This window comes from Balearica regulorum, chromosome 21 (genome assembly GCF_011004875.1).
Source record: "Balearica regulorum gibbericeps isolate bBalReg1 chromosome 21, bBalReg1.pri, whole genome shotgun sequence".
NCBI classification, from domain to species: Eukaryota; Metazoa; Chordata; class Aves; order Gruiformes; family Gruidae; genus Balearica; species Balearica regulorum.
In genome coordinates, this window is record NC_046204.1 from 3010451 (window position 1) to 3035390 (window position 24940).

At 42.4% G+C, this 24940-nt stretch overlaps 1 protein-coding gene across 3 annotated transcripts in view; it reads left to right on the forward strand.

Moving 5' to 3' along the window:
* Positions 1-2227: 2227 nt before the first annotated feature.
* DVL1 (dishevelled segment polarity protein 1) overlaps positions 2228-24940 on the forward strand; it is a 96987-nt gene continuing 74274 nt past the window's right edge. For 2 of the 3 annotated variants that reach the window (XM_075772940.1, XM_075772938.1), the window contains exon 1: positions 2228-2767. In XM_075772940.1, the coding sequence (XP_075629055.1) occupies positions 2598-2767 (170 nt within the window). In that variant the 5' untranslated portion in view covers positions 2228-2597. The remainder of the gene's footprint in view (positions 2768-24940) is intronic. The other variant, XM_075772939.1, reaches the window with a different exon arrangement.

Sequence of the window (24940 nt, forward strand, 5' to 3'; positions counted from 1 at the left end):
TCTTCAATACTTTATGCCTTACAGAATTCCAAAATGGAAATTGAGAAGTGACTAACCATCAGTGGCTACCAGTCTTGGAAAGTACTCTTTGAAGTGTACTAAGTTGATCATTCCTGACTTAAAGCAGTACCAAACCATTAGTTACATGATGAAGTCTAAGGCCATACCTTTACTTTGCTGTTTATCTTATCGTGTTTGATGATCATACAGGCATTTGGGTTTAGCAGTGATGTGTGGTATGAAGGTCAGCAGATGAGCAAATCACTGGAGTTGGAGAACCCCACTGAATGTAATTTTTGTAATTGCTTCACTGTACCAGAAATGTCAGCAGATAGTTGATGATGGTTTGGTTTCTTAATAGTGTTAAATCTTGTTGAGTTGTGGATCAACCATGCCATCAGTAGAGAGGTACCCAGATCTGGCTCTGCACAGGAGAATTTGGTTCTGGAAGTGGTATCGCAGCGTTCATGTGGTAGTGTGCTCGTGGGAACTAGTAATGGTTAAATTTTCAGAAAATTGAAAATAATAAATAGCAATAATGTTAACAGACCTTTTGGCAGCCTCTAATGCAATTGGCTCCTCTGATGCTGGTAGAAAAAGAATTTTAGTGCCACAGGTAATTCAGTCACTGAGCTGTGATTTACCCCTTCACGGAAAGCAGCTGAATATTCCGAGAAGTGAATGTCCCCTATCTTTGAAAGGGAAAAAGAGAGAATGTCATTAGCTTGGGATTTTCCTGAAGAGGTATTTTTAATGAACAAAAAATTCCTTGAGACCTAGGCACACTGCTCTGAAATCTTCATTTTCTGGCTGTCATTTTGGGGGATTTCTAGAAAGAAAGGTGAACTCTTCCTAAATACATCACCTGCAAAATGTGGCACTCTAAAGATTTTTCTTTGGACTGTGTGCTCCAAAACATACCTATCTGACCTGGAAGCACTGAACAGTGACTCTTGCTGTTCTGTGAAATTCAAGAGATGATAGTCTAAAGCTTGCTCAAGTGCCCAACAGGCTTCCATTGAAGCAGCTATTAAATGCAATTTCTTCTGAGCCATGAATGTGTCTCTGCTCTCTTATTAGCATAAGCTGTGGAGAAACCAACTGCACTGTGGCAAATTTCATGATCTGCAGAGAATCCATGAGCTCATTGCTTAAACAGAACCCATCTCGATTCTCATGAAACACAAAGGGCACCAGTCTGCTGGGGGAGGAGGGTCCGAATTCTTGAGATACCTGAAATACAGTAGTCTGCCTGCCATTGTAATGCTGTGAGTGATGTTAGTTCTCTGCCCTGCCCAACTCGCATTCTTTCCTATGTATTTATATGAATCTTGCATCTTGTAAAGACTGCTGAGTTAGAATAGAAACCTTTATTAACTGAGTATACGTATAGTAGCGCACCTCCCTTTTCCTGCTCTCAGGCGAATGAGGATACTGACCACCTTTGTACAGGGCCTAGGGGTCTGTACCTGGAAAGCGTTGATTAATTCCTAGGAGAGAATAAGGGGAGAGCTGCAAGGGGAGTAATAGTGTTTACAGAACCCTTTGGGAATGTTTACTGGGAAGCCGAGCGTTTTTGTTACGCCAAAGACCGTGATGCTTATAGAAACGGAGCATCTTGTGTGTGTTCCACTTGGATAAATCACTGCCAACATCAAAAGTACCCAAAACAGTGTTTCTGCACCTAAGCAGTTTGAGTGTGAAAGATGATTTTTACGGCAAGGAGCGAGTGTGTAGTACCTTGGCTGTTGTTAGTCGTTCCCTTGGAAAGGCTGGGACCAGCGCGATGGGGTGGCTAAACTCAGCCCCGCCGGCTCCCTCGGGGAGGCACGCAGCCGTTCCTCTGCCAGCTTGCGGATTCCCAGGCATGGCATCCCGAGTCACCGCCGGCCGGGGTGCTGCAGAGGGGGCGGGCGGGGAAGGAGCTCCGGGGAGGCTGGCCCGGCTTTAGCCGTCACCCCCGCAGCCGCCCGGGACTGGCCGTGCCGTGCCGTGCCGTACCGTGCCTGGCCTGGCCGTACCGGGCCGTGCCGTGCGTGGCCTGGCTGTACCGGGCCGTGCCGTGCCGTGCCTGGCCTGGCTGTACCGGGCCGTGCCGTGCCTGGCCTGGCCGTGCCGTGCGTGGCCTGGCTGTGCCGTGCCGTGCCGTGCCGTGCCTGGCCCGCTGTGGTGCCGCCGCGCCGGCAGGGGGCGGCATGCGGGAGCGCGGCTGGCCCGCGGGCAGAGCGGCGGGCGGGAGGAGGGCGGCTGGCCCGGCTGGCCCGGCCGCCCCGCGCCCCCGCTGCCCGCCCCCCCTCTGCCCGCCGGCCTGGGGACCGGGGGCCGCGGCGGCCCGCTGCCGAGCGCGGCGGGGGGCGGTGAGCGGCGGCCGGAGGATGCAGGCGGGGCGGGCGGCGGCGGGCTGCCGTTCCCGGGTCGGGCAGCTAGAGAGCAGTGCAGGGAGCGAAATCCCGGCCGAGGAGCCCCTGCGCGGCGGCGGCCGGGCGCTGGGAGCTCCCTTCCTGTCGGGGGCGGCTCTGGGCCGGAGGCCGTGAGAGGAGCCGAGCGGCGGCGGAGGCCCGGGCCGGCTCCCCTCTGCTCCCCACTCCCCCTCTCCCATGGCGGAGACTAAAATCATCTACCACATAGACGAGGAGGAGACCCCCTATCTGGTGAAGCTGCCCGTCCCGCCGGAAAAAGTCACTCTGGCCGATTTTAAAAATGTCCTCAGCAACCGGCCCGTGCACAGCTACAAGTTCTTCTTCAAGTCCATGGACCAGGATTTCGGGTGAGCGGCTCCGGGCTGGCGGGGGGCGGCGGGCGGCGGTCCCTGCCCCTCCTCCCCGCGCCCCTTCCCGCTGACAGCCGAGGGGAGGTCTTTAAGCCTCCCTCGGCCCCGAGCGGGAGACACCTGCTTCGCTGGCGGCGGCGGCGGGCGCCGCCTGCCCGGGGGCTCCGGCTGCAGCCCCCGGTCTGTGTGCGGGCCGAGCCGGGCCGGGGCGCTCGGCTGCGAGGCCCGGGCCCGCCGCCGGGTGCGGCCCTACCCGTCGCCCCACGCCGCACACTGCGGCGCCCGCTCGGCGCTAGGCCCCGGCGGTAGCCACCGGCACCCGAGGGAAGCCGCGAGTGCCGCCGCCGCCGCTGCTAACATGGCGGCTCGGCCCGGCCCGGCCCGGCCCAGCTCGGCCGGCCCGGCTCCTGCCGGGCGCAGGGGTCGGCGTTGCTGCCGTCTCCGCCCTCACCCCGCCGGCGGGACCCCTGCGGCCTGCCAGCCCGGCGCCTGCCCCGGGAGCTGACAGCCCCGGCCGGATTCCCCCCCTCCCCCGAAGCGGGGGGGCCTCTCGGTTGGTCCTTCAGTAACTCCCCCCGGCGCGCCGAGCGATGACCGGGCCGGGCGCTCTCGGCCGCTCCCCACCCGCCCTTTCGCTCCCGGCCGGGCCGGAGCCTGACGCCGGGCAGGGGGTGACTGGCAGCCGCCGGCCGTAGCTGTCACCGTGCCGGGGCGAGGTTGTGGCAGGAGCGCTTCACCAGGGCGGGGATTTCTGAAGAGCCGAGGAGAGTCAGGCAGCAGATGTGTTGAAAGGTGAAGCCTTGTGCAAGGGCAGAAATGTCAGTCTGAAAATCGGGTTGTTGTTCTGGATCGGCGTTCACACGCCGCTGGTCAGACGGCGGGTGTCAAATGGTCGGTGGTCGAAACGTTCTTCAAAGGGCGTGCTCCCTGCTCGCCATGGCTAATGCATTCCGCTTACTACAAGTGCGGGAGAAGACAAGGGCCAGACTTTCAAAAGACCTTTGTGATCGTGTGGGCCAGATTTCTGACTGGAGTTAGGACGTATTTGACGTCGTCCTAGTCTCTCCTCACAAATGTGGGTTGCGTGCCACCAGGCTTATTTACAGCCGTAATAAAATAAACCAATAAAAATGGGTTTGACAGTTTGCTAGACAGTAGCTTTCAAAATGTATTAATCCTTTTGTAGCAAATCGCTTCTCTTTGTACTCACATCTGTCACTGGCAACACAATTTTACGTATTTAAATGCCTTGCCAGTAAAAAAAGAGAGCAGGTTTGTTAGAAACTAATACATACCTGACTAAAATAAGACCATGATTGAGGTGGAAATTTTATCTTTGGTGAAATATATCATCCCAAGCATCCCTTTACGTATTGTGTAGCCTCCTTCTTATCCATGAGACCTGAAGCCTTTAATGTTAATTGGTTTTTTATCCATGGTGGAATGTGGATATTGTTTGTTGACATGTATTTCTTATGTGGCAAGTTGTTAGTATTGGCTTGTTAGTGAAGGAGTGTTCATGTATTAACTTCTTGTTTTTCTGGATTGTGAAAACATTTTTTTGGGAAACAACTATACAAACTGTTTGTTTTCAAAATAAGGTCTTTGAAATTGTCTATTCATAAATTTTTCTCCTTCACCCTCAAGCGACAGGGACACATACCCTGCAGTTGTCGTATAAATTCAAGCTCTAAGTTTTTGTGGTGCAACCTCAATAAAGGATGTTGGGTTTGTTGAGCCAGCATTTGTTCCCGCTGCTACAGAAAACATAAACTGTGCTGAGGCACGTTGAACGTACTAGGAAGATCTCTAACACATTTGGGATGTTCTTGATCTCTGAGCAGGTAATAGAATTAGTAATGTAAACCCTACGGTAGATTCTCTTGTTAGTCTCAAAATGAGTAAAAATTGTCTATTCTTCTTGCATTGTCTTAGAAATGGAGATGATGGAAGATGAAGGGCTGCAAGTGGATGATGAGGATTAGGACCTGTATATTCTGTCTCCCTTATTTAAACAATAGCCTCAAATATAACTACTGAATGCATTAGGGTGGCAATCCATTGTCTTGAGACAGCTAGAAGTAACTCTATAGATAAGGGACTCTTGTCAATCAGATTTTTGTTTCCTTTTGTTTTGTTTGTCAACCAATTTTTTGTTCCTCTCAATCCTGAATAGTTGCAAAAAATAAGGAATTAGAGGAAAACTTGTATGAATCTTGGCTGTCTTAGCAAGTGTAATAGTAAATATGAGCTTTTTTTCATCATCCTGTTTTCAGACTGGCTCTTTTAATTCTTGTTGTGAATAGGTAATTATAGATGCATTTGCCACTAACCATAACAACATTGTGCATCTAATTTCTACTTTATGTGCCTGAAAATGGTCTTCCAAAGAAATTCTTTTCTGTGTGTTCTGTAAGTGGTACTTGGGCTTAAACTACAGGAACATTCTGGTTTTAAATGTAGTGTTCTGCAGTTCTAGTCTTCTGTTCTTCACAGTGCTGCTCAGTGGCTGTGCGGAGCTATGATTTGGCATGGTGACTGCCGCTTGGCAGGGCAGTTTGTAAATCCCAATGTGGAGTGAAAAGTACTTCTTGTGTTAGGAAAGCAAATGTTTTCCTGGAGAAGCGGAGCCTCCTTGAGAAGCCAGTGATCGGGAACTGACTTCGCAATACCACACATGTTGTTGTAATTAAGGCACAGCCTTTCCTGGATCCTGCAATAATGTAATAAATAATTGTGTTCAGAAACAGTGGATGTGTTGAATTGTTTCCAGCTGTGAAAGACAGAGTTGCTAAGGATTGGGATGGAGTTGAGTTTGGTACATAGAGCCATGTGAAGCTGTGTTATGAAATTAAGCAGTTAAGTGTTTTGTGTACCTGTGCTGAGTTACCAGCCTGCTTTCAGCTTCGCTTCTTGGAAGGTGCAGAAGACAGTTCCATCATGATTTTCCTGGCAGTGTTCCTTTGACATAAAAACACTTTTACCTGTGCCATTTCATTCTCAAGGGTGACTTCTGCACTAACTCTTGATAGGATGAACCTGTCTTTATTCTGAAAGCGCAGGCTTTCCTACTGACTCCATCTGTAGAGATGCTATTGTTTTTAAGATGCAGGATGTCTAACTGTGTCCTGACTTTAACACTCAACCCTTGGAAGTGGTTTGTAGCTTCTATTTTTATTCTAGTTGGTGAGAAATTAAGCAGGGACATTACAGGATCAGACTCGTTAATGTGATAATATCCACTAGCAATGAAATTTAGAAAAGGTGGCATTTGTGATATGTGTTTTATAGATAAGGAGCTGTGTCATCAGCTTGCTTAGTTGCTTACAGTGACTGTGTCTTTCCTCTCAGGGGAAGAGCTCAGAGGTCACTTCCGATCACTGAAGTTGTTGATCCTAAGATTAAAGCCACACATGTCCTTGCAATAATGTATAATGCAATTTTGTTGATTCTTTGATGATTAAAAAATTACAAATAATGAATACATCTAAAAATAAAGCTATAGTTTGTGATGCCTGGGCTGTCATGACTGAAACTCTGACAGCTGCATAAACTGTGTTGGATCCCAGTGATTCATAATGAATTTGTGTCACAGAACCTGTAAGAGGAATTCCTATCTGTCTGTTCATAAATATTTGGTATTTCCAGACCTTGTATTGTAAACCACTATCAATAACTTTCAGAAATACAAAATTATAAATGTACGTAATCCCAGGCATTCCCATAAGTTATGTGTTTTAATTTTGCTGGACAATAATCTCCTTTGAGACTTCACGCTGCTCTTTCATCTCTGGTCAGAGTAGCATGCTCTGCTGTGACATGACTATAGCAGGAGAGATTCAGAGAAGGAACTGTACCATCATAATTACGTGGTCTGTACAAAAGCTCATACTGATAAATATACCCTGTCCTGCATTGTTCTGGCTTCCTTTGCTCTGTTCAGTCAACATGTCACTGGGGCAGGAGCTGCTGACGGTGTCTCATACCGCAGGATAGGAAGAGCAAGCCAATCTTAGGCTCTGCAATCTTTATCCATTGAACACCAGAGTATGTCTATTCTGCCATCCTTCTGGGTGAGGTTCAACTCCTCATTCTTTCCATTGTGTGAACTAATACTCTTTTGATTATACTTCTTTAGGGAGTACTTTGAGGAGTGGCTTTTTAGGCATTCCTTTGGTATCAGCAAAAGAACTTCCTTTTAAATTGTACTTTTAGGTGCAGCTGTTTCTTGTGCAGAAATTTATTTTCTTGGTACTCAGTGTGTTGAAAACTAGCAAGCAATTATGATTTAAAGCAGTAGGAATCTGGTTCAGGATTATGAGCTGAACGGGGCAATTTTTGATAGAAGAGAAGCATGAGAAGCACTGTTTTTTGTCTGTTCTCATGGAGGCAATGTACCATTTCGGTTTTTCACTCTTGTCCTAAGAGGAGTCCTAATTGAGAAATGGTAGTTTTAGTTGACAAATGTGTAGCTATGGAGATGCAGAATAATTTCATAATTGGGAAAGCTTTTAGAGACAAGATATTAAAAAAAACACCCTCAAAATATTTTTCATGGGGACAAATGAAAGGAGGAGTTGCCTATTTATAAATGAGGCTTAGACAATTGATGCTTAAAGTGCCATTTGGATGCTGAACATATATAATTTAAAAACCAGAGAGTTGATTTGCATGTTATATTTGCAGAATTCTGTGCTCATTAAATGTGAGCTATGAAAGCTGTTGTAAAAATCCAGCAAGCAAAGGAACATTGGACAAAAAATATGGAAGCCTTATTTCTGCCTGTTCTCTCTTGATTGGGTGCCACAGAGTTCTAGCCAAACTCAAGAGAAAGTTTTTGGGCTGAGTTCTGTGCTTGGAAAACTGTTTCTGTGCTTATTCAGGGATAAGGCAGCATACTGGACAAAAGTGCCTTGCAGGTAGGATTCTGCCTTTTAGGTGGACTCTGCTGCGCTATGTAGTAGTAAAAGCATAGTTTTGGGTTGGGTTTTTGGTGGTTTTTTTGGTAGTTATTGCAACAAAGATTTTAATGAGGTATTTTTGCTGGTGTTTTTAAGGAGATCCTCCCAAGACTAAAGAGCAACATGAAAGGATGCCTACCTCCATACTTGTTTGAAAACTGAACAAGCAGGTGACAGAGGCTGATATAGGTCAGTTACAGGTAGGAGTTTGTCTTTTTTGAAACAGAATAACATGAAGGCAAGTGATTCATATTTGCATTAGAAAATATGGAGCTGGTAGACTAATGTGCAGAGGGGACATGCTAAAAATAGCAGTTTAGGAAAATGGTCTTTGCAGCTCTGTGACAAAGATTGATACCCATGCAGTGAGTCTGTATGGATCAGAACTAGGCAAAGGGATGTTGAGGTAACAACTATGATCAAAGCTCTGGCAACTATTTTAGCTGTATGAATGGAAAGTTTCAGAAATACTACATAGACTGCAAGACCTGTGTAGGATGGATGTGAGGGTCTAGAGAGCAGTCAGAATTCAAGACAATGTCCACGTTACTGACCTGAATGATGGGCAGGTAGATGAGTGGATAAGAAGAGGTGTGCCATATAACTTTTAGCCTTGAAATATAAGCAAGATTATCTTTACAAAGCAACCGTGTAGAATCTCCCTCTGAGTGCTTGTTTTCCCATGTGCATCTCTGTTTCCTCCCCATTTTGTCTCTTTTACCCTCAGTGTTATTGAGGGAACAGGGTGTTTTTAGGAGGGACAAATAAGGGAGTAGTTCCATGAGGGTAGAATTAATGTCAGCAGGTTTCCTGAAGATTTGTGTCCTTTCAGTGTTAACCCTCTGTGTTTTCTCCATTATTTCAGTCTGCTTCATCAATTAGTAGATATTCAGAGATCTGAGATACAGTTAGACTGCAAAAAAGACAACAGCTTACTTGGACACAAGGTTAAAAAGGGTTGAGGCTTCAACTGGTAATGCAGTCACAGAATTTACCATATAGATCTTTGCAAATGCCTATGGCACATTTACTGAAAATATCTTTTGGATAGTAAGTGTGGTTGAACATATGGAGCAAGAAACAGGTTTCTTTTAAAGATTTTTTTTTTTTTTTTTTAAATCCTGTACCCTTTTTGGCTAGGTTTGCCTGTCTGTAGGCTAGAAAAGAATGATTGCATAATAGTAAAGTTGTCTTCAGGTCACGCTGGGACAGCTGTTGCCTGTAATGTAAACAAGCATGGGTGACCAAGAAAATGAATGCAAGGTATGTTACAGCCCATGGCTAAGATTCATGACCCTCCTCTGCTGCTGCTGCCAGCTTTGCTTTGGGAGGCTATAGCAGGGTATGCGGCAGCACTGAAGCTCAGTTTGGGACTGATCCAAAGCCTGGTGAAGTCACTGAGAGGCTTTCTCTGAAATGCCCTGAGTTTTGAGCCAGTTTCCAGCTGAACTATTCCATCACGTGAACAATACTAGTTTGAATGTGTAACTTGCAGTGAGTGCAGTGGAAGGAGAATGAAGGCTTTCCTCAAAAACACCACAGGTGATTAAGTAGATTGAGTTGACAAGATGCTTGGATTTTTGTTAGTTCTTTGAGACAGCTAATAAAACTGAGTATGGTGGCTCTGACTTTACAGTTCAGTAGGTTGTCATGGTTCTGTCCAGCTTCCATTCCACTCAGCATGGTCTGTTGCACACTTCAATGCTGTAAATGTTGCAGAAGTCTTGGACTGCTCTTGGTGGAGGAGCTCAAAAGCGAAGGCCGAGTTTCAGCTAGATTCAATCAAATAAATCTGGAATAATGTTCTGAAAATAGAGATTACTAAGAGCAGGTCCTGGGTTTGAGTATCTGAATCAACAGCGACCACACGGAGACTTTCAGGGAGAAGGAGAATTCTTAAGACTGGAAGGGCAATTTCATTAATACCTGCAGAAAGTTGGAGTACTGTTACCCAGTGGAAGAAAATGTATAGTTGCATAGTTAAAGCTCTGAATTGAGACTTGGGAAATAGAACAAAAATTTATTCACTCACAGATTTAGGCTTGGACTCAGCAAAGTACTTGGATGTACTGAGTCTAGTGCTGAATTGAGACCTGTGTTAGCAACTTGCCTAACGAGTATAGCCTTTAGTTCTCCTAGCTTTTTCCCATTTTCTCTGCTGAAATTTATAAACTTTTTGGAGACTGTGCATCTTACTACTTATGTTTATACAGAATCTATCACTGTGGTGCTTTTCTGTTTGCTGACATCAGAAAGCACTATTGTAGTACAAATAATAAAGATATGTATAAGCCTAATAGACCTCAAAGCTCATACTTTGTAACCACACTAGGTTAGCTTATACATATTTTGCCAAGCTGATTCTGATAGCTGTCTACAGTACAAGTCACTGCTTATTTTAGCGTCCCAACTGTAATGTAATCTAAGTATTTAAAACAACCACTTCTTCTGCTGGAACCTGAGGACTGCTCTGTTCTGAGGGTGGAGTATGTTATATTTATTAAAAGCTAATGCTATGAAAACATGCTAAAGGGATACATTAGGTTTGGTCTGCTTCCTGTGGCTAGTGATCTGCAGTGGGACAAGTTAGAAAAACAAGTTTACTACTGTTCATTTAATGAACTCCTCCACATAGTGTATGCACAGTTTTGTTTTTCTTCTTTTCCAGTGCTCAGGTAGACTTGTTTTGGCTTAAGAATACACACAGAGACTGTACAGCTGTTGGAAACATTAACCATCTCTACATGATTCAAGTTCAGCAACTTATCTATGGGCTTGCTGTATCTCTAATTAAAATTTGCCTGTGAAATAGGTTGAATTAAATGGAATTTATTTAATAATAATTTTTGAAAGATTATCACCATTCTAGCCTGCCACAGGAGAGTGAACAGGCAACCAGGAAGAGATCCAGATGCACCAGAAGGAGATCCACATTCAGCGCTTTGAAACCAACCATAAATAGCAATGGAATAGATTAAAATTTTGAATTAAGGAATTAATTTACATGCAGTATTAAAGCCTGTAAAGATCTCCATGCTATATTTAAGATTAGTACAGCAAGCTCCCTTCACTTGAATTGCTTACCTTCAAGCACGAGTCTGGCATTTTCGAAAATAGCCTTGTTCATGCTTGCATTTGAGATTCAACTTTAAATGCAGCCTGATAGGTGTTACCATGACTATGTGCAACCTGGTCAATTACCACTCTGATTAGTGCTTTCAGAAAACCGTTCAGGAGCACCAACCATTTATTCCAACTGTTGTGCCACAGTGTTAGGTGGAAAGGTTTACAAGGTGGTGTTTGTGGAGCACAGAGAGTGATTTTTCTGTATACGGTTCCACTGCTAAAATTCTCTCCCTGTTCTTCTGGTCTTTATCTTCTTTAGGAATCATGACATGTTTCAATTTGGATGTCTTGATAATTGAGTTACTTCCTTTCTCTCTTTTTTCCACAGCATTTGGGGTTCCTGCATATTTGGCTGGTTAGATATGTTGTTGTTGTGCTTGATACGATCAACAGTAGATTTTCTGCCTTCATCTCTCTGTGAAATTCTTTTAAATGGTGATTTCCCCCCCCCCCCCCCCAAGTTCTGACTAACTGTCACTCTCTTTTCTGGGTTACTGTCATTCTTTCCTTGTAAATAGACATGGGGAAAGGGTATCCATCAATGTCTTTATGCAGCTGACGTTTGCCTTGAGAATATACTAGACCTCAAGTAACTTGCTGTATATTGCAGTCTGTCTCCCCACTGCAATCCTGAGTGCCTTGTTATTGGTAGGAATCTGATTTGCTATTAGAATTTCTTTGCAAGGGCCCAGTCTGTTAATGCTTCTGTTGATTGAATAGCTAGTCCACTGTCTTTATTGCTTCTTCGTCCAATTTTAACATCTCCAGGGTAAACGTGTAGGATGATTACTTGCAATTACAGCAGTGAGCTGTGTTTACAGTCTCTTTGAAATAGGGAAGGTGAAGTTTTATTCCACCTCCTTTTGTGTTAAATAAATTAGGGATTTCAGCTGGTGTTTGCAAAGGAGAAAGCCTTTTTATTTTAAAATTGCTTAAAACTTGCACAGCACAGAGGCGCTTTTTTTTTCTGTGTTTATGGTAAGCTAAAAAAGAGCAGCATTATCCTTGAAACTTCCAGCAGTGTTGGAGTCCAGTCCTATATAAAATCAGTTAAGATAAGATCAAGTACCTTAAAGACATTAAACCCTGATCCCCTTTCTTAGCAGGTACGTACCTCTGTTAATGTGCCTCACATTATGGGAGGGAAAAATTCGATAGAATCAGCTGATTGTTCCAATTAATGATGCTGACTGATCCAATGCAACTCTTTACATATGTATTACTGCAGTTTATTCTGTCTAGCCTTTTGGTTCCTTAAAATGCCGAGATCTCTGGATTTTACTTGGAAAGAAATTGAGAGAGAGGAAACCAAGGGACAAGTATTAAACTTACTGAGTAAAGGCAGTATCTAGAAGAGTTTTATTCCTATTTTCAGTCTGTGTGGGAAAAGGAAGATGGCTTGGCATTTCTGTGTGACTTGACCATCTATTTTGTGAGTACTGGAGGTAAAGTCAGCATTTGTCCTTTGCGTCCACTAGATTACCCTGAGATGTGTGAGTAAATTCTGAGTATTTCTTTTGCTTTGACATCTACGCTAACTAAAGCAGCGCTGAACACTACATGCTGAAATACCCAAAGAGAACTTGAATAAATGACAGTGTCCTTTCAGTGACTGGCTGTTACAGATAGACTTAATTTATCCTTTGTTCCTTGAAATGTGGCTTTGCCCTTGCGCTGACAGGACTCAGCCTGTTGTATAAGGAGCAAGCTGTGCTGTTGCTGATCCTTTGTTTGAATGTTTTGGATAGTTTGACTGTACTGAGTAAGGGAGATGAGGTGAATGACCGCTGATAAAAATGGACACGGCACTGAATTGAGCCAGATTAATATTACTTGGTCCTATAGTTAGTTTTCTAAAAAGCTTGCTTGTGCCTTGTGGTTACTCTCTATTTGCTCCATTGTTTGCATTCTTTTTGCATAAGGATTTCCCTGTGGTTTACTAAAGCTGAATTCTGTGAACTACTACATTGTACTAAGCAGAAATCTTTTCTGATCCAGTTTAATGGCTAATTACTTACGATATCCAGGATTACATCTTTTCTCTATAAGAAAACAGGTGCCTCATTTTTTGCTAAACATTACTTTATGTGCTCTGATTGCGTTATTTCATGGCAGTAATTAAGATAGTCCTGCAAGGGATGCTCATGTGATCTGCGAAAGAATCCTCTTCTCTGGTAGTCTTGAGTAAATGTCAGAGTGCTGCAGGCTTCGGTAGCCACCATTTTGAAATCCCTCTACACGTAGCTAATGAGGAAAACACATGTAAATTCAGTTTAAGCGCAGCAATTTGTCAAGAATTTTGCAAGATGTAGTATATGCAACCCCAGTTCCCAAGAACTCACTGTTTTCAGACAAGATACACTGAGTAGGTGGATTGGGAAAATTAAGAGGAGCAGTAAAGCATTCCTGACAATCTCTAATATCAGTTTTACTGTTTGTTTAATCTGTGCTTGCTTTTATTCACTTGGTTGGGGTGCTGAATCTGGACAGATGATTAAACTCATCTGTTTTTCTTGTCCCAGAAAAATGTGTTGTTTTTACATAATCATTTAGGGTAGGTCTAACTCTACTTCCAGTGAAGTTAGAGGAAAACCATTCCTGAAAGTCTCACCATAAGCATTCAGAAATGCAGTCCTGCCTTGCTTATCCAAGAGTTCCAAGACAGGGTTTGTGGGTTTGGTTTTTGGTTTTTTTTGCCTTACTTTTCTTCTGTTCAAAGATTTAGAAATGAATGCAGGCAATGTTGCTTTTAAATTGGTCTGCATTGTTAGTTTAGCTCACAAAGCTACTATTGCAGTTGGAAGCCTAATAGTAATTGAATCAAAATGTCTGCTTAAGAGCACGTTGCTGACAATAAAATATATGAAAGTTGTAAAAATGTCCTTTCTCAATAGAACCACACTCAGTCTGTCTTGATCTTCAGTTCTCTAAGCATATACCTGTATTGTCCAAAGTAGTCTTGTGGAGACTGGCTTGAAGTGGTACCAGGTAAGCACTCTCTGGAATTGTTGTTGTATGGGTTTTTTCCCCTGATACAATGGACCATGTGAAAAAGCAGAACTGAAAAAGAACCAGCTCTATGTTAGCATGATTATAATTGTAAGCCTTTACTTCTGCATGCTACAATGCCATGATACAGAGAGGTATCTTAGGTTAGCTTCAAACATGCTGAAATCTTCTACGTGGTACAGAACTGTGTTAGCTGTAGCCCATCAATAGCCAGTTAAAGTATTTTTGAAGATATTTTCTCATTGTGATTTTAGTTGGCCTAAAAATCAATGTGCCTAAAAAAGGCAAATTCATAAGAGATATTCTCAAGGAAGCAGCATCTGTGGATAGTAACATCTGATATTTTTTTTCTCCACTGAGTTCATGGCAGCTCCCACTTTTTCCTGACCTCTTTTACTTTGAGAGTACACGCAAAAGAAAATTCCTCTCCTTACACACCCTCCAAAAATTGGCAGAGAGATGATCCTCTTCTGGAGAAAAAAAATGAAGCGTTCATGTCTGCTCTCCAGAAAACCTGCAAATCTAAGAGCTGCATCCAGCGATCTCCTGAGAAGGTCCTTTTAGATACTAAATTTTGCTTGTTTTCTCGAACATGATAATAAACTTGAGGTGAAAGATACCGCTTGGACCGAAACTTGCATCCATTTGTGGATGGGTAACTGTCTTTTCTAGCAGAAATACAGTGTTTTAGGAAAATGCATAAGCCATTTTTAAGTCATCCTTGTTTCTACAGGGAAGAAAAGGATATCTGTAACCATCTTTATTTTTGCAGGATGTTTTGGTCTGATTGCTTTATCCTCTACATGTGTGTTTGTGTGAGAACATAATGTAGTGAAAATACACTCCCATCTGAGCTGAAAAAGAATTTCCAGCCTTTTACATCTCCACCTTATAAGCAGAGGTCATGGAGGTGAACTGGTTTGTCATCTTGGGGCTTTCTTTCAAAGGTATCTGGTAATTCAGGAGTCTGTTCATTTCGCTGCAACTGCTTCATCTGTTGTTTGTCTTTTGGCAATAACAGAAGTATTTGTGTCTTTTGGAGCTAGGTGATCTTCTTCATGGAACTCTGAGTAAATGTCTCTGTGGCCAGGTAGAGGGTGGGAGCAGGGGCTTTTCCTAAGGCCCCATTGCTGTGGTATCCAAGCATCAGTTCATATAGCATGTGGAAACTGGTGACATGCAGAGCTTTTAAACTCTAATTTAATCAAACACTTGAATGCTTATTATTTAACTTAAAGCTCTGAAACAAATCCATTCATATGTAGTGGTGTGCTTACACAGGTGTTCCTTACTGTTTGTCTTGCTCATAGTTCCCAATAGGGGCCTGATTCAAACTTCTCAATGGTACCTAGAAATAGTTAATATTTAATTCTGGTGGACTTTGGGAAAGACTCTTCTGACCAGTATATTTGTCCAGGTTTTGCTGGATACCAAAAACTGTTTGGATGGCATGGCTTCCTTAGGGTCCCTTTTGTGGGATTGCAAGTACTTCTGAAAAGAGTTTGAGACGCTCTGAGCTCTAAGACCCTAGAGTGTGGGTATAAATACTTGTAGTATATAAACGATCCTAGATTTGGAAGCTTTTCTTTGCAAGAAGAAAATGCCTGGTGAGAGAGGATGGAACACTGAGAATGTATATGTTTAAGGGAAGAATGGTTGGTCGTGGCTAGTTCAATGCAGCTGGCTCTTTGGAGCTGAGTTTTAGAATCAATAAAAATCAATGAGCTGGGTCCTGAAAACGCTGCTTCAGAAGTACAGTCTTCTTGTTGTGCTGACTTAAGGAAAAAATATGTCTGTGCTTGAGCCAGCTTTCTCCTGTCAGCTCCGCTAATGTGGATGGGTGAGTTCTTCCACAACGAGTATCACTGTTGAGGTAGTGAGCAGTGGGGATATGGTACGATCATACAGTTCTCTGGATCTTCTGTTAGCCTTCAACTCTGTTTCAGCATCAGACTTAAGATTTTAAGTGTACATCGTATGTGCAGGAAAAGCTTTGATGCACAGCCTCTGCCTTTTCCATCTGATTACTGCTTGCCTTTTAGCAAAAGACATTTGGATTGGCCTGCCACTACAATGCTGTTTTCTAAATTAATTAAGTACCAACTCATGGTTTAATGAGCATGTTGAGGATGGGGGAGGATGTCACTGGTGATTTTGCTGATGCTGTTTTGGGGTCCCAGTTCTCAGAGAAGACTACTGGAGGCTTGTCTGCCAATTTCTGCTGTACAGTTTAATCAGCTGAGACAAGCTGCTGAGCAAATACAGAGGAATTTACAGTGCTTGAGGAAGGAACGGCCTAAATAGTTGTCCCGTGATTCTCTTGTGGCTTATTTCCATGTGAAATGTAAGTAACTGAGGGAATAATGATTGTTTTTGGTTATTTCAGTGGCCTTGGTAAGATAAAAGTATGAAAATAATTTGAGAGGATATTCAACGCATGGAAAACATTATATACTCCACTCAGTTACTGGAGGGCAACACCTGAGGATAATAAAAGAACCCCTTCGCCTTACGCCATTGACTTGCTATACCTCATTTGCTGTTGGGTTTACTTTTGCCTGTTTCATCATCTCTGAAGTAGATAACATCTCCTTTTTGAAAAGTACTCTGGCTCTTTATCAAGCAGATGAAGTGGGGATTGAAATTCTTGGCTTTGGCAATAATATAATTGGTGAAAACCATGTGTGCCTAACAGTATGAGAATTTCTGATTTGAATGGGGGATGTGGCTGTGGTGCTGAAGGTGAATCTGCTAGTTACTAATTGGAATATGACTGATGGCTGACTTGATAGGGCTGTGATATGGGAGGAAGATACTGAGGCCCCTCAAGTCTTGTAAGGATGGCATTTTCCCAGCAACTTGCAGTCTCAGTTGTAATGACTAAGGTATAGAGTCCATCCAGTGCTCTGGAAAGCTGCCGGGTTTGTATAATTGTATTTTTAAGGTATCTCTACGTTTGGAAGAAGTATCCTATAGAAGTTGTTCAGCAATTTGTGAGGAGCAGCCGTAAAAGGGAGCGTCCAGATTTTATTTATTTATTTATTTTTGTATTTTTAACCTGCCTTTGCAGTTCTAATTTCTGAGGTGTGGAAGTAGTTGCATTTGGAAAATCCTTAGTAAGTGTGCAAATGCTGTTTGTTAACAGCTGTCTTACTATGGGGAACTATTTTAACAACTGTTAGGCTGTTAAAACCAAGAATTCATCACACAAAGTTCAAGAGGAACAGATAGATTTGAAAATTGTCTCAAAATAAGAGTTCTGTTAGTTAAATCCTATCTGAAACCTGCAGTATTTAAATGACTTGTCTCTGCCTTCCCTCTGAAATGTGAAGAGAAGAATGACTGTGGGGGTTGAGGTACTGGTTTGGGATTTGAGGTCTGAGTTCAATTTTCCCTCTTCCAGCTACTCTGTATTTGACCTTGAGTAAGTGATCTAGTCCCTGGCATTACAACCAGTTAAACTTGTGCCTGGCTTAATTTATGTACGTGAGTTGTGCCTTTGGAGGAGCCTGAAAACGTTTAAAATTATCTGCCTAGGAAACTTGTAAATAGGAGCTTTTGTTTTTGGGTTTCAGTTCTGATTTGTTAAAACTTTTAAATCAGAATAAAACTCTAGCTTGCTGCAGACTAGCATAAATACTGAGAGTTTGCACTTACAGAAGTATACAGAGCAAATGCATGGCGTCTTACCAGATTTCTCTTTCCTTTTATTTTGCTGAGTTGTAGAGAGACTCTGTCTCCACTCCCTGTTCATTGCTTTTTGGCAGTCATTGTAGTAAAAGTTCTTTGCAATGACCAATTTCCATGATTGTTCCATTTGTACCCACGTAATATTTTCCATTGAATTTACTATTGTGGTTGAATTCTTAAAATTGTATAAATAAATAAAAATAATTTGCCAGTTTTTCCAATGCAGAAAGAATGGAACGATTAACAGAGTGGGTTTGCAAGACTTTTTGGGGATGCTTTTTAAATATATTTATTTCCAATTGTAATTTATGACCTATTTTAGTTACAGACCCAAATTGAAAAAAGGTACAGTAAATGGGACAAAACTAGTAGACCCCAGAGAGTTGCCTGGTACAGAGATGAGGAGGGAGTAAGGATGCATGACAAACTTTTCTTTATTTGAAAAAGAATATGCAAAGAAGTGTCTGACACTAATTACATTTTGCTCTTAGGAAGAAGGCTGCGCAGTGGTAGCAAGTGATGGCAAGATACGGGTGCTGCAGAAGGCATGAATATTTAGAAATCTCTGGACCAACCATGTTGTTTCTAACAGAGGTGCTAGTTAAACTGTTGAATTTAAGGGAGAGGTTGGATTTCTGATGTCATGGGGAAATGCGGGGATACTTGGTCATTAGAGATTGTTGAGCAAGTTCAATGCTTGTAGACACGCTTGACAAGTTCCTTATTTCAGTCTATGCAAAAATTCTCACTGGCTTCAATGGTACTGGAAACTAATCCTGAAATGGTACAGAATGTGCCTTCCAAAGAGCTTTGAGTGTTTGAAATAAGGGTAAACTAAGTAATGTCCCTGGAGCCTGTGTGAATGTGCAGCTGGAGCACTGTTAAGAGCTCTTCGGTGTCTTACTCGTTTTGTGATGACTCTTGCACAGTGTGTCCTGATCAACTTTGAGTGAAGGTAACAAAAGTTCTCAGTGCAGAGTAAATTTATTTGTTGTTCTCAACGCTGTTTCAGGTCTCCGGCTTGTAAGAACTACCTATAGGGTAAATGGAAATCCTGTTCCTCATGTGATACTAGATAGATGCATCTGAAGTAGAGAGATCAAATAGTTAATGTTAAAAAGCCTGCCTCTTCTGTCTTTCAAATTGTCCCAGCAGGGTTTGCATTTCATGGTTGACATTAGCCATGCTGTTCCAGCTCCTGCTTCTTTCACATCCTGCTTTTCATCCCCCCCTCCCTCCTTACATTTTTGTTAATACCTCTTGTATTCAATGTGGTTAATAAGCAAATTTGTCATCTGCTTATTTTTGTCTTTGCTAACACTCCCCCCACCCTCCTGTTCATACCAAATTAACAGTAAGCCAGTGAATTGAAGATAATGCTACTGTGAATTATCCTTTGCTGCAGGGCAGCTTTGCATTTGTAGTGCCAAGCTGACTTCAGTTTGTGTGACTAAAACCAGGCAGTGCAAAAAGAACTGGGATTTTCATTCCTGACAGGAGGGGCTCGTGGGTGTTGAAGGGTAGTGACTGAGCTTTAGGAGGCATCTCCTTGACAGGTTCTTTTTGTGGGGACATTTTTGGCTGGTCTGTCTTGCCCTTGTCCTATGAGTTGCTGCATGAATTGCACTGGCTCTTTACACTTGTAAAAAGGCGGCAGAGACATGGTTACTGACTGTTGTTTGTACGGTGAGGGATCCTTTGGGAAGATAGGCGTCGTGTCATGAGGCATAGTGTAAGCTTCTAGTAAGGAAACAGTTCTTACTCTGAAGAACTTACATTGCAGCTAAGCAAAGAGAAACAAGCAAAAGGACAGGCAGCATTGGAGGTTGGTGGATGGAAGGGATTTTCCCAAGTTTACCGGTAGATTAGATTGTTGGCAGAATTGTGAATGGAACTCTTATCTCATAGTTCCTAGTCTTAGATTTTAATTGCTGGAGAGTTTTCCCAGGTGACTTTTGGGTTTTTTTCATGTCTAATAGTCTAGAAGACATTTATTGGGAAGTGTTGTTTTGCTTTTTGGTTGTGTGTGTTTGTTTATTTTTAATGAAAGGATCATGGTACAGTAAATAATGGGCTTGAAGTAAAACATGTTGAAAAGATGGAGTTTGATCCCCACCTTTGCATATTTTGTTTGGGCACAAATGACGTCTCCTTAGGAGGGGAAAAAAGTGGCAAATATTTGTGTTATCCTTGTGGTATAAAATGAGCTTTCTTCAGAAGAATCACTTCTGAGGTGGCCAGAGCATGCTCAATGAGCACCAGCACTTAGAAATGTAGCAGTCCTTCCAGCTATGGTTTTTTTATTTGGATTATGTGATGTAAACCTTTCTGCTAGAATGACAGAGGTTGCTGTCTGGGTCCACGAAGCTCTATAGCTCATTCTTTCTGTAGAGGCCTTTGCAGTGTGTGTATCTTACACACACAAAGAGAAAGGAAGAGAGTAAGGTTGGTGTCTCCCTCTGTTAGGCTCTGCAAATCAGACACTCTCAGAGCTATCACATTCTGCGCTGCGCAGGTTCAGCTGTTCTGTAGTACTTTGCTTGCGTTTCTACTCCTCGCAGCCACAGAGAAAGGGAAGTATTTGGTAGAACCTCTTCTTGTGCTTGGCAAATTGGCTCCTATTTACTAAAAGCTTTTTCAGACTGTTGTAATTGTCATGGTGACACAGATCTGATAGGTATGAGCATGTAAATAAAACAGTTGGAGTAAACACTATTTTTTTTTCATCTAGTAGGTAAAGAAATTCCATTGTTCTATTGTTTCCATTGATAACTATTGAGCACTAGTAAAGCCTTTCAGCTGGGTGAGGACAGTCTGGAGAATCAAGACCAAAGTACAGTCTAAGGTATTTAGGAGCAAGGGTAGGATTACTGTATTGTACTAGTTCTGGATAGTATTCCAGTCATCCCTCTGGAATATGAAAAGTTTTGCAATCTGGCTAAATATTGATGCACTAAACTGAAATACATCCCCTCCTCACACACACAAAATAACAAAATGTCAGAGAAATCCATTCAGGTGTAACAGATCTATCCTTTTTAAGGAAGGATCTTGCTTTTTTCTTTACGTGAAATAAAATTAATAGAAAATGAGTGAGTAGACATTATGATCACTTGCTGTGCCCAGGGTCGGGGACTGTGGCCTGGGATATACTGGATACAAGAGCAAATTCATGACATAATTATCTAGCCAAGCCTGGCAAACTGAGTAAAGGTTGCTTCCAGTGATTGTTTTGGATCTAATTGGTTTTGACAACCTTGAGTCTGTCACTGTCATTCCAATAAAATGTGTTGCTTCAAATTAAGCAAAATAAGACCTTTCTTCTTTTTTATAGTTCTAGAAACTCTTGGTCTTACTGTTCCTTTCTCCTTTTATCCTGAAGGCTTCTAGGAGCAATAGCAGTGGAGATTCGTCTCTGGATTCCAAGCTGACAAGAAGCTTTATAGTATGTCAGTTAATAATAGGGGCACTGTGAACTCTCAGCAGGAGATTGAATATCGTAATTAGAGCTCTATATGTTTGATTTCTTTGGAGTAATGTCATACAGATCAGGAAATGGCTTTATAACTCTGTACACAAATGGGACATTCTTGTGAACTTTCATGACCTTAGGGATCTGGTAAGGATAAGTGATGGGGGCTTTTGGGTGGGCTTCTAGGTTGGAAAATAACGCTGTGCATATTGGATTGTTTGAGCAGTTGGTTCAACTTCTTGTGCCTGGGAATTTAGTAGTAGACCACCACTATCCTTTGCCCATTGTTGATAGCCTCAACAGACAGGCAAAGGTTGAATCTATCTCTTAAAACATGTCTATTTGGTTCCTCTGGGGATTGAAGGAGTGAAACGTATTGTCTGTACTTGCTTGTTGCATGAGTGGAAGGTTTCATTCTCCAGGGTTACGAGGCTGTTTAAACTTTGAGTTGATTGTTTAGTTGACTGTCTTTTCTTCCTCTTCCTGGAAAGTCTACTCTGATTCACTCCAGTCCATACCTCTCTGCTGTTTTGTCCTCATAGGACACTGGATGTCATATTGTCCTCAACTTAGCAGTCCCCCCGTGCATCTAAAAAAGGATGTCTGAGACAGACATGTGTCCAGTGCTGCATGTGTTGAATGGAATACACGTGTTTCTGATTTTCAGTCCTTATTCTAAGAGTTTGTCTCAAATATTTCCTTCTTAACAATTTTATTTTGTTCTTTAAATCTTAGGCATTTGGGTATAAGTTGTAGACGCTTGTGAAATCAACTGCACTGCTGGCAAGTAATTGAGACCTTTACTTTATTAAAGGCACAGTACTAAATGTTACCAACTGTCTGTAGCTGCTCATGGAAACCTGGGTCTTAAAAATTGCATTAGCTCTTAAAACTGATTTTAAGTAGTTATAGAACTACTTTGACTTTTCCTTGCCAAGACTGGTGATTTCTCACATTCATATATTCCTGTTCTTTAAAATATTTTCTTTTTACTTACAGCAGCTAGGTAAAATAAATAAAAACAATAGAGACCTGCACATCTGTCAGCTCATGAAATCCTAAAACAGTCTTTTCTCTAAGGATAGTAAGTATAGAAATTGAAATGCAAGACAAAAACAGTTCTTGAAAATATATTACTCCTTTCCTAATATGATTCGTTCTCTTGAGTGTTAAGCTGTAAGTGCAGATGTCAGATAGCATTCCAAAAAGTGTTCTGTGGAGGCAATATGCAAAAGCTGAACTTTATTAAACCTGTGTTATCGGAAGAAGCTGTGTCTCTAGGGGTGGAGGCACATTGCTCCTGGAGAACAGTGTCTGCCAGGGCAAAGTAAAGTAACTATCATTTTTGAGAATCTGACAGTACCTCCTTTTGTTGCTGTGTTTTCTTATGGACACATTTCCTTTTGAAAATAGTGAGTCAGGACACGGTCAGAAGGTAATATCTGTGTTTAAAAGTTATAACTGAGATACTGACAAGGTGTCTTAAACTTAAGTCCTCTTTAAGATTCTGTAAAAGAGATAGTTGCTTAATGTGTATTTCTGATTTCCCCACAAGACTGACTTTTAAAAGGATTTTTGGTGGCTGATTGGATACTGGTTTCAAAAGAACAGCTAGAGCTTTGCCTGTGGATAAGGTACTTGGCGTGTCTTTGGGCAAATTTAAACAACTAGTCTATGTTTCAAAGTTTAATCCCCCCCACCATCCATGCTGTCTCCTTTTAATAGCTTCTTTTTCTCTTTTTAGACTCCAGGGATCACTAATTAAGACATCAGCCTCTGGGTGGTTGGATAACTGTTGGCAACTGCTGCAGTTACAGAGCTGCTGATCTTCCCGAGTCTCTGACAGAAAATGAGTAAAGATAGGAACACAGCTGTAATAGGAGAATGGACAGATTACAAAACCACTGGGATTGGGTCTCTTCTTATCTGGCTTTGCCAAACAGCAGGATATATGTCTCAATGAAATCAGAATTAGGAAGTGACAAAGTGGAGTTTTACTCGTGAGAGATGCTATCAGTATCCTTCTGCAAAAATAGGATTTGGAAAGCTCAAGAAGCTGTTCAGGATTTGTGGTGTGGATTGGTTGAGTTGGAGCTGTTCAGCCGCTCTCTACTGTGTTTGTAACAAAACCAGCAACAAAATCAAACTTTACAGTTTACCTATTCCAGTGTTAACATCTGTTGATGTTGAGTCAATTGAAAGTCTGACCTGTGAAAAACTGCTTTGACTTCTGGATTGTAGCTCAGTTGGCATATAGGGTTTTGGTGCTTGTGAACACTATGATGTGAATTTGGGCTCTTCTCACTAGTTTGAACTTGATATGGCAAACAGCTTTTGCTTCTCTAATAGGATTTGCACTAAATCTTTTGCAGTCCTGCTGCATGTCCCAAGCTGAGCATTAGGCAGCCCAATGCACACACAGAGTCTGGCTGCATCTGCCTTTTCAGTAAATGTTGTTCCTGGTGCCCTGCCTGTTCTCTGGGCAGAGGGTAGAAATCTCAGCTGTGCCAGTGGGGCCAGTGCATGGCTTTTTTTGTAGTCAGAGGCCCGATGGCTTATGAAGTTGCTATGACAGGAAAATATTGAGTTTGATGAAAGATGGATGGTGCAACTCTTAACAACTCTAGTAATAGGAAGAACTTATAATTTCTTCCCAATTTCAAACTGAGCTGCCTTCTTAGGGTGATGAATGTGTTCGTTAAACATTCCCTGTTGATGCTGCATGTCACATCACAGTGCATGCAGCTAGTCAAAATGTATTCTAGACACCATTTGGGCATGGTGGAGAAGCTGTGCTCTGCACCCAGAAGATGTGGCTTTCCAGAGTTTATGCACATAGTTCCCTAGGGAATTAGGTTGTACTGGCTCATGCCTTGTATTAGTAAAGTATAAAGTCTGCCAGTTAGGTTGCTTGTGGCTCCATCTCTGGGGCATACTGTCCGATGTCAGTATGTACAAACCTTCTGCAAGATTCAGGATGTTTCCTTTAAAAGATAGGGCTACCCGGAGTGTTATTTGTCAATCTAAAACCTGTGGGAGATACAGATTTCCCTGTGATGCATTGCACAGCCAAAGTAGACAATAACTCTGAGCTTTGTTAGATCCCTCAAGAGCTGCATTGCCACAGGAAGTACTACAAGTTGCTGAACAGAACCAGAGGGTGTATGTATGCGTCTTCCAGTCAGGACAAATGAATCGCTGAATCCAGGAGGAACCAACAGAGTGTCAAAGTGCAATTTGCAAATACTGCAGCAATCTTCTCAGTGACGCTTGTAAAATTAAGACAGTAAAGGCAAGGGAGACTACTTGGTACAAATTGAAAATGTGGATTTCCTCTGAATGGACCCTGCTTGCATTTTTTTTTCGTGTTCAGTTCCTGGTGAAATGCCATGCTCGTAAGAGTGACAGAGGCTCTTCAGAAGACAGTCTGTGGCTAAGGTTACCTACCACTTGGAAGACCTGAGTTCGGTTGCCAACTCTGCCACGTGGTTTTCTGCCTCAACTTACCATCTGCTTGAAAAAGATGCAATAAGTCTTTCATCTTGTGTCTTAGATGATAGTTTTTCCTGCAGAAGGCTTATCGCATTCTGTATGGTGCCAGGATAATGAGAGTCTGCTTTCCATTTCAGAGGGCTTTAAATGCTGCTTAAATTAAAAAAAAAGAAAAGTAATTGGGCCCTGTGTTTCCCCCCTCTCTTCCATACTAATACACTGGTAAATTAGGGCAGAGGTTCTGTTGGATTCTGTACTTATACCTACAAACACTCATTTAGAAGTCAAATGTACTTGGGCTTGGGCAGGTTTGGAACGAAGGGTTTGCATTTTGCTTGCTCTCCCTTTGCATATGGAAAAGGTTCAGTTCTCTCCCTGTGATGCATAAAATCTGAACACCTTTTATCTGAACTGCTTCTC